General features: G+C 37.3%; 1 protein-coding gene across 1 annotated transcript in view; it reads left to right on the top strand.

Moving 5' to 3' along the window:
• Nucleotides 1-15,145, top strand: part of Pard3b (par-3 family cell polarity regulator beta) — a 1,085,411-nt gene that overhangs the window by 655,646 nt on the left and 414,620 nt on the right. Inside the window, exons 17-18 of the mRNA XM_033763978.1 lie at nucleotides 3,842-3,974; nucleotides 10,899-10,998. Coding sequence (XP_033619869.1) covers nucleotides 3,842-3,974; nucleotides 10,899-10,998 — 233 coding nt within the window. The remainder of the gene's footprint in view (nucleotides 1-3,841; nucleotides 3,975-10,898; nucleotides 10,999-15,145) is intronic.

Genomic DNA, 15,145 nt, shown 5'->3' on the forward strand with positions numbered 1-15,145 from the left:
TTTACATAAAAGTATAAATATAAAATATTCTTAAAACATTATATTTTCTAATTATTAAATATTCCTATTATTTTAGAAAAATTTAATAATATGAAAGTTAAAAATTTATCCAATCTCGAAATAACATATGAGGAAGATATTATTCTCTTTACAGCCAAAATATGTTTATGTAATACAGTACATTGCAGATTGACATAGAATACTATTAAAAGCACTACTATAAAATATAATACTAATATAAAATATAATAAATTCAATTTAAAAGTGAAACTATATCAAATTAAACAGCAGTAGGTTGCAGGGGGGATCCTTGCAGTTAAAAGCTTAAGCTTGGAAGTTTTGGTTTTTTGGGCTAAAATCTTAGGGTTGCTGTTTATTGGCCATGTGACTATATATATATACCTGAGTGTTCAGTATTATAGTTAACAAATATTGTTATGTTTCTTAATCACTCACATATCTTCATTTCCCAGAGTATAGGAGATAAATTATAAATATTGTTGAATGAATGCAAAAGTTGTATCCAGGACCTATTTCAACTGAGGAAGTAGGTTTTGGATCGTAAAATCATAAACTGTATCTTACTTTGTTATGTTATCAGCTACTGGAAAGGAGTAATCTTACTTTTTACACTCTTCTGTACATAACCTTGTAGATGTTAAATAAATGTAAATTGGCCAATTACTGGAGACTACATATAATGAAGAAGCTCATTTTCAACATTTGCGTCTGCCTAAGTGACAGAATCTTCCATGAATATTTAATGGGCCTTACTTATTTCAGAGTTAGAGTGCCCTTATCGACTGCTCTCTGCCACAGAAGAAGCAGCTCCATTTGGTCTAATTTGGTTTCCTCTAGAGGCCTGGCACCCATGGAACCCATTTATTGGAAAGAGGTGTGAAGGATAGTATGGAGGCCACAGTCGTGCTTTCTGCATATCTGCACATCAGAACTGCCCTGAGATCCCTTTTAACAAAGATACAGAGATGAATGGAACAGTCTGGTCTGCTCTAGAGTACCCTGCTTATGTAGAAAGAAGGAAGGAAAGAAAGAAAAGAAAATAGAGAGAGAGAGAGAGAGAGAGAGAGAGAAAGAGAAAGGAGGAAGGAGACAGAAAGAGAGAAAAAAGAAAAGAGGGGGAGGGAGAAGGGGAGGGAAGGAAAGGAGGGAGGGAGCAAGACATGGAGGGAGGGAATGCGGGAAGGAAGGACCTTCTGAAGGAACAGCTGTAGCTCCAACTTTCCTTTTCCCTAATTTCACATCTCTCTCTAAAATATATATGATAGTAGACAGATGGGCTGCATTTTAGCTCATGCAGTTGGGACACTTTGCCTTTTACAGATATTTTCATCTTAATTCATATAGTCTGGAATGGATTAACATTATTTATTTGATCAGAAGAAAGTATTAATCTTCAGTTTATGGCCCAACCTCAGAAGTGCCTTGTTAATACAGTTCACCAGGGAATCGATCCAGAATAAGAACTGGGGCAAAAAGCAATTTTTATGAGGACATTTAAACAAGATCCTTTTCTTTCCCTAGTACTTACATGCTTTCCATGGGAAGCAAGCAAACTCTCAACTCTCAGCTATTGAGAATCTCTGTGGCACCCATGTAGATTAAAGAGCATTATTTCTTATAAAGACAGCAGCCTAATATACAGCTTATCTTTATTAAATTTGAAAAAAAAAATCTTTGCAGCTATTTGATCTCCCAACCTGTGTTTTACTGTCAGAGCACATGCTGTGCACTCACGATTTGAGTGTATTCTCCCGTGCATCAGTAGTTGCCCTCCAGTACAATAAAAAAGCAGCCATAACCTAGAAACAGGTCTCAACACCACACAGACATTCAGGTTAGTTAGCTAGATTTGGCAAGAATGGCAAAGTGGCTGTCTCAACACTGTATAGATATTTTAAGAATTAAGGAAGCTACTTAAGAAATGCCAAAACATAAAAGTTGTTGGTCCCCTGCCCCTGCATTACCCAATTGTACAAGATACACAAACAGTTTTTATGAGAACCTCGTAAAGAATATGTAATGGGCCCTTGATTGAATCAAAATCATTTTAAACAGAAACATGTTTTTCAAAGGATGAGTTGGAGGTTCAATTGTAATTCTATTTGAGCCTAGAGACTTGGTATTAAAAAATAGGTTATGACCTGGTTTTGTTTTTCCCTTCCCCAAAACATTTTCCTCTCTGCTGCCAGCTCATCTTGGTAGAAGCAGAATATGTTTAAAAACCCATTATATTTTTTATTGGCTGGGACACTAATGGAAGGCTCCATGACAGCTCTATTTTACAGGCTGGATACTTTAATTAGGCTGGTTACTGATCAGTTGTTGGGATATCGATTGTGTCATTTATCAAAGAGCTGGGAAAGCAGAAAAAAAATTTATTCTTGTTATTGTTAAATGAAAGCACAAGGCTATGAAAGGCAATTCCTACTTCTCTTGCTTGCTAGAACCTCAGCTTTAACTGAGGAATAGCTTGCTTCACCTGGCTTTGTCTGACTAGACATATAGAGGTAAAGGGCAGCACATTGATTATGGGAGAAGTGTTCAAAGCCTTGATCTTCAGCAGCTGAAAACATTTTAATTATTAAGAATGCATAAATTGAATGTTTTAAATATTTTGTTTCACTGAACACTGAATTTTTATAATGAAAAAGAAAATATAAGCAGAGCATGGTTGATAACATGTTTATGATCTGAAGCATTCCAAGAGATTGAGGCAAGAGAATGGCAAGTTCAAGCCCAGCCTGGGCAACTTAGCAACTTAGGGAGACCTTGTATCAAAAATTAAACACTTGAAATTATTTTTATAAAGAGCTGGAAATGTAACTCAGTTTGAAGGCCCTAGATTCAATCACTCCTGCCAAAAAAGAAAAGAAAACATATAAATGAAATGCATTTTCTAGCCTAATTATTTCCCAGAAGAGAAGCACATTAAGGATCAAATCTGTATTCTTGTTTGTGGCATGTTCCTCTCACAAATGGTCAAGGGAACAACTATGAAATAACTTCCAAATTATCTACTTCCTTGAAATCTGTTAGGGGGACAAATAATATGAACCAAAGATAAACCCAGTTCTCTGTGCCACTGTCCTCTTGAAAAAGCAGCTCCAGTTTGCGGAGGCTGGCTGCCTTCTGGTACTGCACAGCACCTGTGGAAAGACGGTTTGTAGGGTGTTATTCTGGATATAGCAGTTTTAAGAAAACTGTGAACTTGTTTACAGACTGCCAGAATCCAAATAGGAGGGAGAAATAAGGGGGAAAAAATAAAGAAATCTCAGAAGAACCACTGTCTGGCATCGACACTGCAGCTATCTGTGGATCCTGGCCAAAGACCTGGCAGTGTCCACAGTGGGACACATTTGTGGCATTTCATCAGCAAAGCCTGCTTGGGTTCAGACTTGTCCTAGAGCATATGTGTGTATCTGAAGACAGCAAGAGGGAGAGGGAGCGAGGGACCAGCTGGTTGGCAGAGAAACACCATTGGCATGAACTGTATTCTTGTATTGATACTGCCACAAACTGTACTCCCAGATGGAAAAAAATTTGAAAGAAGATAGTTGTAAGTGCAGTGCAAGAATAACAAAATTAATCCTCTTTTGTGTTGGCTATCAGCATGCACATTTTCATAGATATTTTAACTATTTTCCATAGTCAGAGATGTTTTAACTGATAGGGCCATTTTGACTTTCCACCTTTCAAAACTTATGTAATACATACTCCTGAAAGACTATTCATAAGTTGACCATTCTTTTCTTTTTTACTTCACCTGACCAACTTGAAACATATTTAAAAAGCAAATGTAATTTTTATTTTTATCCCTTAGGAGGCACCTGAGTGTGGGGCATTTTCCAAGCCATGCTTTGAGAACTGTCAAAATGCCCTAACCACCTTCAGCCGAAATGAGAGTGGTATATTACAGTCCTTTGACAGTTACAGTCTACAAGATAAACAGAAAGGTAAGAAAGCATTTTAATCCACTGTAAATGCAGTGAGAAAACACAGAACTGCCTTTTTATTTTAAAAAATGAAAGAAAAAGAGGAGTTAACTAGACAAAGTACAGACTTTGTAACTCAGAGTCATGAACACTGACAGGTGGGTGGGAGAGCTGACTCACAACTTGTAAATCAGATTCCTGGCAAGGCCTACAGTTTAAGTGACAGCTTCTATGCATGATGCCCCAAACATGGAGGGTTATGTATAAAACAAGCCATGCCTAGAGGATCAAAGATAGCAAACTGTTACTTTCTGAAACATCCCTTCAATATTGAAATTATCAAGTACCTTTAAAAAGTTTTGTGGATTTCTATTAAATCATCAAATGTTCATAACATGGCTCACAGATTTGTACTTGGTTCCAAGATAAGTGGTAGATAGTTAAATGCCATATACTGTAATCCAAATGTAGCAGTTGGGATGTTCTTGTTATTATCTTACTACAATTTCTCTTATGTGGTATAGATCACATTTTTAATGGTGCTCCATATATTTTTTAAAAACCTATATTTTCTTCTTTGTTTTTCAAAAATTATACTTCAGGTCACCAAGAAATCATTTTATCTCCCTGTATATCTTTTCTTTAATAACTTTCTTTTTTTATATTGCCAAAGCAATACATATTCATGGTAGAAAATTTAGAGAAAAGCAATAAAAAGAAAATTTAATATTACTCATACTTCTGTATAAAAAGATTCTAATCAATAATACTTTATGTGCATTTTCAAGTCTCTTCTTCCTGCACAATATGTGTACATAAAATGAAAGTAAAAGAAATTACCAATCAGCATGGGAGTTTTGACCTACTCTGTTTCCGACCTGGGCCGGTTCACCCCTCCTTAGGCAACCTGGTGGTCCACGCTCCAAGAAGGTCACCATATTGATGCCCAACTTAGTGTGGACACCGGATTGGCATAGTAAACCAGAATTCCTGGCCTCAGGCAACCCTTCCACCTCATGTTCCCGAATAGCTGGGACTACAGGCACGTGCCACCACACCCGGCGAAAATAAAAGAAATTACTGTATGAAATGTTTGAAGAATTAGTTTTTTAATTAGTAGCTCATTACAAGGCTCTTCGTATGTCCTCACATATTTTATAGCATCACATTCCCTAGTAGTCTATTGAGTGGAGGTACTGCATACTAGATAAACAAAGGATGTATTTTAGATGCTTAAAATGTTGACAGAATTTAACTACATGGTAAGAAGTTCTGAACTCTGAGATTTCTCAGTCAGAATGGACTTGGAAATCTGACTGAACTTCTTCTAGAACTGGATTGTTTCATCCTAATGGGGTGTTGGTTTTTCCCCCCTCTGAATTCCTCCATTTTAGTAAAAGTAGTTATATCAGCTGTTACTGTTTATTGTTTACAGTAGATACTATGTTAAGTGAGCAATTTACATACTCATTCAAAATGAGTAATATTATGATCCTCATTTTACAGATGAAGACATAGTCAGACGAGGGTAAAATAATTGACCCAAGACTGTACACACAGAGCCTGGATTCAATCCCTGTCTCACTGGCTTAGGATATTCTGCTAAACCACAGCATTGGCCCTAAGTCACACTGATCCCTTGAAACTATTAAAGATCTTCCAACTGATGCTAAGAATGACCATTCAGAGATTACTTTGTATCCACATAAAGAAAAGGTATATCATTATCCCCTTACAGAAATTAAACAACTTCTTGAGGAGGCAATATTTTCTTCTAAGGCCTTAAAACTCAATAGCAACAGAGTCAGGAGGATGGAGCAGCAGGTTTTCCACAGAATAGAACAGCCTTCTTAATACTACATGTTGGCATCATGAACACTGATATGTGTATTAAAATGCCTCACCTTTACATATGACATTCATATGCATTAAAATGCCTCATAATTTGATTAACACTTGTCTCTCAAGCAGTATGTGGCCTAGTGACTAAAGTTACAGTTTTATTCCTAATTTCACCAGTGACATCCAAAGAAACACTGGACATGTTAGCTCATCTTGGTTCATTTTCAATAACTATAAAATATAGAGCTGAGGTTATATTCACTAAATATATTTTAGAGGACATGGATATACTAAAAAACAGGTTATCTCTAGAAAAAGTAGCAATGGCTAAAATCATGAAAATATGGAGTCAGTTCAAGTGTAAAGATAAACCCAGAATTGGGCATAAATAGCCTTTGACAACCACTGAGAAATATGTCTGTTTTCTTCCTCCTGAGGCTTAGATCCAGATTGAGCAACTTTTTTTTTCACCATTAAACAAAACCATGAGCTCCCCAAAATGTTTCTGCTTCGTCCCCCCACCCTGACTTTTTTATTTTCCAAATTAACATAAAAATTCCAATATAGTTTTTGAGCTGGGGATTTAGCTGAGTGGCTCTGCCACCTGACTCGAAAGCACAAGGTCCCAAGTTCGATCCCTAGTACAAAAATAAAATAAAAATATAGTTTTTGAAAAGTAGAAAAACGTCCATTATTATTTCCTTATGGGTCCATGATAAAATACTAGTTTATAAGAAATAGATATGTCAAAGCACAAACTCACTAAATTTCATGTTAGAGGCCAGATAAAAATCTCTTACTTTTCATCTGAGCCTATTGATTGATGCAAAAAATAATTATTATTATAACAATTAACATAGTTCTGTGAAAGAATATCTTTATCATCTCCTCTTAGTACTAATGATTTTACAGTTAGAGAACTACTGAGAAATTCTTAGTTTTAGTGCCAGGTAAGTTGGTAACAGGCACAGAAACTCATAAATCCTGAAACTTCACTTACCACTACCAGGTTTTTAAGCACCTCCTTTAGAAAGACGAGATTGAGTTGACAAAATGCAATGTCTGGTGAGGACAGCAATGAGTACAACCATCAACATCAACAAGTACAAGCATCAACATTTTTCCTGCTTTTTCCTTTTTCTTTGTATATTTAAAAATTCAATGTTTAGATTCTGTGTTCCATCTAATTTTATAATAATAGTACATACCACCCACGGTTCTCTGAGTATTTTGTTTTTTATTCCTGTCACACTATTACACAGAAAAGGCATTTTTAGAACTAACATTTGTAGAAATCCTGCATCAGAAAATTCATATTTGTCTTGGAGAATTGCTAGCAGTGCCTGCAGTGGAATAAGTGTGGTGCTCCAAGATAGTAATAAGGATGGAGGCTGTGCCCCAGGGGTTTACTATAAAATCCCATTAAGTATTTGAATGGTAATGAGGTGCACCAACATTGTATTTCCTGAGGACTCTTACTGGTGTATCTCACTCTAAGCATAGATTGCCTCTGGTTTGTTATTACCTCTCTTTCTATTGCTGTCATCTCCCCTTTTGTGCTCATCTCCTGCTTCAGCTCTTCTGCACCCCAATTGCCCCAGGTCTGCCAGCATCACTCACTGAGTTAGGCCTTTTCTGCCTACCTCAAATCAAGTGTGTTGATTCCGTGCCATGTCCCACTAAATATGTATTCCCTGAAGGAGACACATAATAGTATAATTCTTCCTAATGTGTATCTTCCTGGAAACCAGTATGTATCCACCCCTCCATAGCTTGGATGGCACTATATCTGCAGTGGTGATGAGAAATTGAATTACACTTTTCCATTTGACTGATGTTTATTGGATACCTCCTTTGTGCAGAACACACTATTAGGAATGCAAAAATGAATGCAGTGCTGTTACTGCCCTCAAGAAGAGTCTAAAGTAAGGGTCAGCAAATTGTCCTTAAAGAGCTGGATGGTAAATTTTTCAGGTTTTGTTGGCCTTAGGATCTCGGTTACTACTCAGCTATGCCATTGTATGTATATATCCATAGACACATAATACCCATACATAAACAAATGGGCATGGCTGAGTTCAGGAAAACCTTCTTTACAAAGTGCAATGGTGGGCCGACTTTAGACCAGGACCATAATTTGCTGACCCCTTGTCTAAAGTCAGATCTCTTTTACCATCTTCTCTGGCCTTGGCAGGATGGATCCCTAAAAACAAATGACAAAAGATAGTAATTCAAAGAAGGGCCAGTTAACCTTCAATGAAGTAACTAGAAGGCACACTGTCAACATCTATGTGTATATCATTAAGAAGATACATGTATACTCAAATCCAGAAATATTATTTCTAGGAGACAAGAATTCTAGACTTTTACACTGATCATAATCCTGTATGAAGATATTGAATCAAGAGGAAAACAATTTCTTACATCTGAATATGTTTTTTAATTCTATACCAAGATAAGAGTAGTCAAAATTCTTACCACTGCCCCTATTACTACTTTAAAAAGGGGGCCATAATCAAAGAAGAAGCTCCACAGAGGAAGGAGAAGAGTATGAGGAGGACAAGGAGGAAGTCTAGTAGGAGAGGTACAGATGGATAGATGTTAGCTTGTTAATAAATGCATAGCTAATTGCAAAGGAAGAATGCTATCATTGTTATACAGGAAGTACTTTACATAATGTTTAGTAGTCCATAAACCTAAAAATGTCAGTGGGTAAATAAAAACCATGAGTGTGCGTTTCTTAGTCTCATCACAGCCCAGTAAGGCTTTGCAGAAAGGTAATGAATTCTCCAAGTGATTGTGTTTCTTGCAGTGATCAAGGGACCTTCCATTGGTGGCTGGCAATCTTCTAGCACCTTCATTTGGCTTTTGGATGGTAGTTGGGACAAGAAGAGAAAGAGGCTGAAATTGAAATTCACCATAGAAACTCATACTCCATTGGCAAGACTGGCCTAGAAGCACAGAGAGCAGAGAAATGTTATCCAGCTGTATACCCAGGAAAAGAGCATTCTCTGTCATTATTACATGATCACTGACAGATCCTAGAAATGTTGGAAATTTCAGAGAGAAGGTGTCATTTGAGATGGGCCTTGAGAGAAGGGTAAAATATTGGAAGCTAGGGTGGGTTTTGCAATTACATAAGCAAAGACACTGAGGCAAGTAAGATGTGGTCAGTTAACAATCCATAGTCTACTCCCCTAATGTATAAAAAAGGAGGTAGTTTGCTGCCAGGGACACAGACCTGTATTCTGAAGACAATTATATACAGCAACTCACCTGTTCATGCCTGTGTTAACTACCAGTGTGGAAGATGGACTGAGAGATTGAGGATAGAAAGATTCAAGCTAGAAGAAAAGATGCTATCCCAATGTGTTCCTATTCCTATTTTCAATACAGTTCTTACACCCTGTTTCCCCTTAGCAAATCTCTTCCTGCATCCACACCACCAAATCACTGGATCACAGGGTGAAAATGAAAGGGGCAGTGCTGGCCACCTTTGTTCATCATGCTGCTTCTTTCATGACACCTACTCATCAGATATGCTTCAGAGCCTCTTTCCCAGGGACATGTCATCCCCTCCACTGCAGACTAGTGCCTGAGGCAGAGCTTAAAGCAAGTTCTAGCTAGGAGTAGTCATCAGGGTTCTCCGGAGAAACAGAACCAGCTGTGTGTGTGTACATGTTTATAAATAAATGAAGATATTGTTTAGAAGGAATTAGCTCACAGGATTATGGAATCTGACAAGTCTTTAGATCTACTTGTTCGGTCAAGCTGGAGATCCAGAACAGTTGATGAAGTACTGATTTGAAGCAAAGGCCTGAGAAGCAGGGAAGCTGGCAGTGTGGCTCCAGCCAAAGGTCAGCATGCCAGACAGAGACCCACAAAGAGCAATGCCCAGCTTAGGTGCATATACAAGAGAAAGGTGACATCCTGGTTCAAAGGCAGGCAAGCAGGAATTCTCCCTTACCCAGGGAAAAGCCACCCTTTTTTCCTACTCAGGCCTCAGCCTACCCACATTAGACAGCACAGTCTGCTTCATCCAAAAACTCCCAGCATTATATAAAAACCATAAATACAGCCACATTCTGTTTCCAGTAGTAATTCTTAGTGATAGAGAGATTTCTGTCTTACTCTGTGAATCAAGGACAATCAGGGTCCACATTTTATCAAGTATTTCACTTTAATATACACAGGAAAGAAATCATTGTCTATGCAATAAAGCTCAATATTGACTTAGTAGTCTGTGTGTGGCATATTATCTAATCTGTATAATTGTTAATGAAGGTATTCTTATTGTCCCCTTAAAGATGAAAATACTGAGGCTCAAAGAGGTTGAGTGATTTATACAAACTTTTACAGCAATAGGAGCCACAAGTGGAAATATGGCAGACTTGCCCCATATAATCATCCTCTTAAGCAGGATATTCTGTAATGCTTTTTATTAGTATTAGTATGAATTGTATTAAATGAAATAATATATGTAATGCCTACCACAATGTTTACATAACAAGTTCTCATCAAATCTTACTTATTCTTGGCCATAGTGACATTCAGGATACACATTATCTTTCTAGTAAAGAAAACAACATAGAAAGCTATGTATTTTTAGTAAGTGGGAAAACAAGATTCAGACCTTAGATTTATGCTTGCTTAGAAGGCCTTAAACCTAAGTGCTTCCATTATGGCAAGGTAACAAAAGGGTGGGGATTTTTCCCCATTAAATGAGTCTAAATAATTAGTAGAATCTTGTAAATAAAAATGTCACGACACAGAAGATATGGCTTTGTTAATCTTGCACAAATTATAAATCATGAGTATATGTGTTACCTTCCTAGGGGGAAAAGGTATAGAAGTCAAGATGCAGGGACCTAATTGGCCAACAGATGCTAGTAGGTCACCAGGGTGGACACACCTATTAGCATTTGCACATTTTCTCACACGGGGAATATTCGTATAATACTCATTCTTCCTTCTATTCAGAATGAAGCATTATTTATTGCAAGCGTGGTTTATGTGTTGGTTAAAATTGGATCTGATACAAAACCAGGGTCAGAATGTCTCCTCCTGCAGTTTACTACAGCTTCATTTGTTCTTGGTTTGTAGACCTGGTTCTGCCCCGTGACGAGTGGGGTGAGTGTGAAGTCCTACCATCACTCCCACCGCATCCCACCCTGGAATTGGGCCTTGAAGATTACAGCCACAGGTATCGATAAAATGATGTATTGTAAATGTTCCCTGTTAGGGCTTGTGGGAAAACTCAGCAACCTGATTTCAACTACTTCTTTCCAGAATGGAAATCTCACAGTATCTGGAATTCCTTTCCAGTGAGAGTTTCTCAGAGCTAGTAGCTTAGGTTGCTCATGTTTTGCTTCCTGAAATTTAAGATTCATCATTATATTCCTAAAATATTTAAGAAAATGGTTGAATTTTCTTTTACAAGTTTGAAACACTTGTAACTTAAAAACTTTGAGCAGTGGAACTCAAAGTTATATGGGAAGGTATGAAACAAAACTGAGAAAGCATAAAGGTAGGGATAGGTTTTTCTTTTTTTCTTCATAATTGACCAACCCTAAAGATATTTTTAAAATAGATGTTTCAAGAGTTAATGAAATCTAAAAATTAAAGCAACGCCACATAAAATCTAAAATATTGAGAAGGGTACCCAATATTATATCCATTCCGTAATAGAAACAAAAAAATCGATAATTTTTAGAATCACACAAACATGAGGGAGAGATATTTACTAAGCATACATACTATTTGACTAGTGGATTTCATAGATTTTTTGTTCTTCTGATGAGTTTTAAAAATCATTAAATTGTCTCTTTGCTATTTTCTGTATTTATTAAGGCTCTTAAAAACCAGTGTATTTTATTCCATCCTATGTTCCATGATAATCCTGTGAAATTTCTTCATTTTTCTTGCTGTAATGCTAGTGTCATTTCCATTATGCTCTTAAATACAATCTGCTAAAAATAAAGCAACACAGCAAGAGTGTAGCTAACTCTATTAGACAGAAAACTATGTGTGCATATAGCTATCATTGATTCTTATGTTTTTGAAATAAGTTATCTTCTAAAGTACAATTTCATGAACTTAATATGATTTTATAATTAGAATAATGTTCTAGATCAGTATTTCCATAGCTTTATTATTAGAAAATTAGGATGTATTTAATTTTTTTAATTTTTATTTCCATTGTTTGCTTCAGCCCTGAATCCAAAAGGACAGTTGAATGATATTTAAAAAATGTTTTTAATAAATTCATTCATTCTATTTGACCATTTATTCTGTGTTTATAGTATGTGCAAAACCACTGGGACAACACAGAGCTGAGTCAGATAGAAACCCTACTCTCAACAGGCCAGTAGACCAGTGCGGCAAAAGTGATAACTAGATCATGACATATGAAATGATACTTCAAAGGAGGTGTAATAGTTGAAAGAATCTGGGCATTTGAGGCAGAGGAGAGCGCTTCCAGGTACAGGAAACAAGGAAAATGGTAAAAATAACCTTGAGCTGAAGCTTAAATCATTGCTGGAGGCGAGGATGAGGTGAAAGAAAGTGAATTTCAGAGAGGGAAGGGCAGGTAGAAAGAACAGTAAGGAGGTGGAAGAGTAAATCGATTTGTGCAACTTACATCCTGGCTGCTTGGCTAGATGATAATGCAAGAATGAATTCTAAAGACCTCATTTGTAGATATTAAAATTGTATTGTAGGATGTAAAGAGACAACAGGTCTGGTGACACCTATGTTTTCTTTGTGTATAACATGGACCAGGTAAATGGAAAAGGATTTGTGGATCCCTGCTGGGGCAGTGCTGTGATAAGGACTTACTAATTGTGTTAGAGGACAGGGAGAGGCTCTCAGGTGAGAAACCTTCAGGGAAAGGGATAGGTCAGAGACAAGGCAGAAGTAATCTTTAGGATTTAGCAAGTGCCTTCCTGGTTTCTTCACTGTCTCTACAGGTTTTTTCCCTTTCCTTTTATGTAAAGTATGTTTTTCTGTGATCTTGGAAATAAAAAGAAAAGCTTACATTGTCACTGACTGACATAAAGCTTCGTTATGTGGTACCAGCTAATAACTTTCTTTTCACCTTTTCCTCCTAATTTTCTATGTTTAAGCTTCTGTTCTCACCACTTAACTATAACTGCTCTCTTAAACACCCATAGTAATCTCCCTTTTGTGAAAGGTATGACATTTAATCAGACTTTATTCTTCTTTTCCACTCTGCTGTATTTGGTCATTATGCCATTCACTCCCTCACTATTCATTCAAAGTATTTTTGGAGCTTTGAGCCAGACACCGTGTAAGGTACTAAAATGGATTAAAAGCATCCCTAAATTCAAGCAATACAGGGTCCTCCTAAGGAGACTGACACAGGTAACTAGCGTGCAGCCTGCTAAGCACTGGATACAGAGTTCCATGGGAGCCCAGCAGAATGAGCCCCTAACTCTGCCTGCAGGATTAAGGAGGGTTTCACAAGAGTGATTTTTTGGAGAATGGGAAGGAGCCCACCATCCAGAGAAGTAGTAGGAATTTCAATTTAGGTTAGAAAAACCCAGTGATGAGGGAAAAGAATATATCCTATGTTCAGTGTAGCTGAAGCACGTGTCGTCTTGAGAGAGAATCTGTGTTTGAGACACTGTGTACCTTGCTCCACAAGCTCATTGCTTCTTTGTAGAGAAGTGGAGAAGCTCTAAAGGGTTTGAGGATGATAATATCAGGCCTTGAGCAATTTCCATTTTGGAGGATGGAGTGGGTGGGGGAAGCCATAAGCAAAGATCCATTAGACTTGGGACTAGCAAGAGAAGAACAGGCCCTGAACCAACAGAAAAGAAGCATACATGGAGAGGAAAGAATCATAATAATTTTGAAGTGAAAGGAGTAAATCTTAAGCCTTGCAACCCACCCCTTCCTAGGAACCAATGACCTGCACGATGCTGCAAGCTGCAGTGTTGCCTAGGTTACCAATAGCAACAGGCTTTGGATGTGTGAAACTTAGGATAGAGGGTGGTGGACTGGAGGAGAGCCAAGAGGATTGAGCAAGGGATGCTGAACTCTCTTCAAAAACATTTATGATCCTCTAAAAGGGAAATCAGTGCTCTAGACGTAGTGCCAGTCTTATAAAGCAGAAAACTGATGTTACATGAAGAGGGGAAAGGGATTTGATCAAATTTAATGTTTATACTTTGAACCAGAATGAAATCAAGAAATTCTGCTGTGTCTTCAATAATTATGAGAGAAAGATTTAGAATATAAATGTTGAAATAAATAAATGGAAGGGAAATGTATTTTAACTGTGGATCGTAAGGAGAGGTTAAAGCAAACTGACAGTGGACAGAATTATTGAGTATTATTAACAGTTTAGACAACTTTTGAAATTCCTGTGTGTGTATATTTTTCCTCTCTCTCTTTCCCAGCCTTCCTCCCTCCCTTCCCCCTCCCCTCTTCTTCACACGCAAGATGGGCATTCCCTCTCACTCATACTAGCTAGTTGCCAGAGCCTAGTCACAGACATCTGAGCCATAAGACACAATGCTTTTGTGTGGCGAGGTTTTATTTTGTTTTGTTTACCTCTCAAAATCTTCCATTTTCATTTAGACAGTTCTTCTTGAACATTCATTGCTGACTCTTCTGTGTCTTTCACATTCCTGGTTGTCACCTTCTTCAAGACATTGGCATATGTCCCATGCTACCCTTATTTATTCATTATGCAGCATAATTTGACATCGAGTATCATTTCTATCTGATAGATTCCCTGGTTGTTCATGCTGAAAACACGGCCTTTATCTTGGACATGTCTTTGGCCTGCTGTCAACTTTCAGCTTCCTGAAGCCTCGACTGCAGCCCACTCAGCCATGAGCACACACTAACCCCCTTCAAAATTAAAATATGTCCTGTTTCATAGTTAATCATTTTGTCATCTTCTTACTCCAAACACTTTGGACGCGTAGCATAAAATTGCAATCCATTTTACTAGTCTAAATTCATGTTTAAACTATTTTCACATTAACTAATTCAGTGCTGTACTCATTATTTCAGTGCATTATATGCTCACATTGGCTCTAATCCTATAATGTCTTTTATTGCATCCATTTCCCTCCTTAAATATCTGTCAGTCTCACATCTGACTTATTTTGTATTTCTATTTTTTCCCATGGCAAGATAAATCCTTCTATTTAAGGTTTTTTTTTTCCTCTCATTGAGTTTATTGGTACATTTTAGATATACAGTACAGTTACATTCATTATCGGGATCTTGTACCCCTACATGACAGGTCTTGGTTCTCATTTTTTCCCCCTGTCCCTGCCCTCCCTTCACCCCCTCCATCACTCCCCATTTACAAA

This window comes from Fukomys damarensis, unplaced genomic scaffold (assembly GCF_012274545.1).
Source record: "Fukomys damarensis isolate Sample0158 unplaced genomic scaffold, DMR_v1.0_HiC HiC_scaffold_16, whole genome shotgun sequence".
Classification (NCBI taxonomy): domain Eukaryota; kingdom Metazoa; phylum Chordata; class Mammalia; order Rodentia; family Bathyergidae; genus Fukomys; species Fukomys damarensis.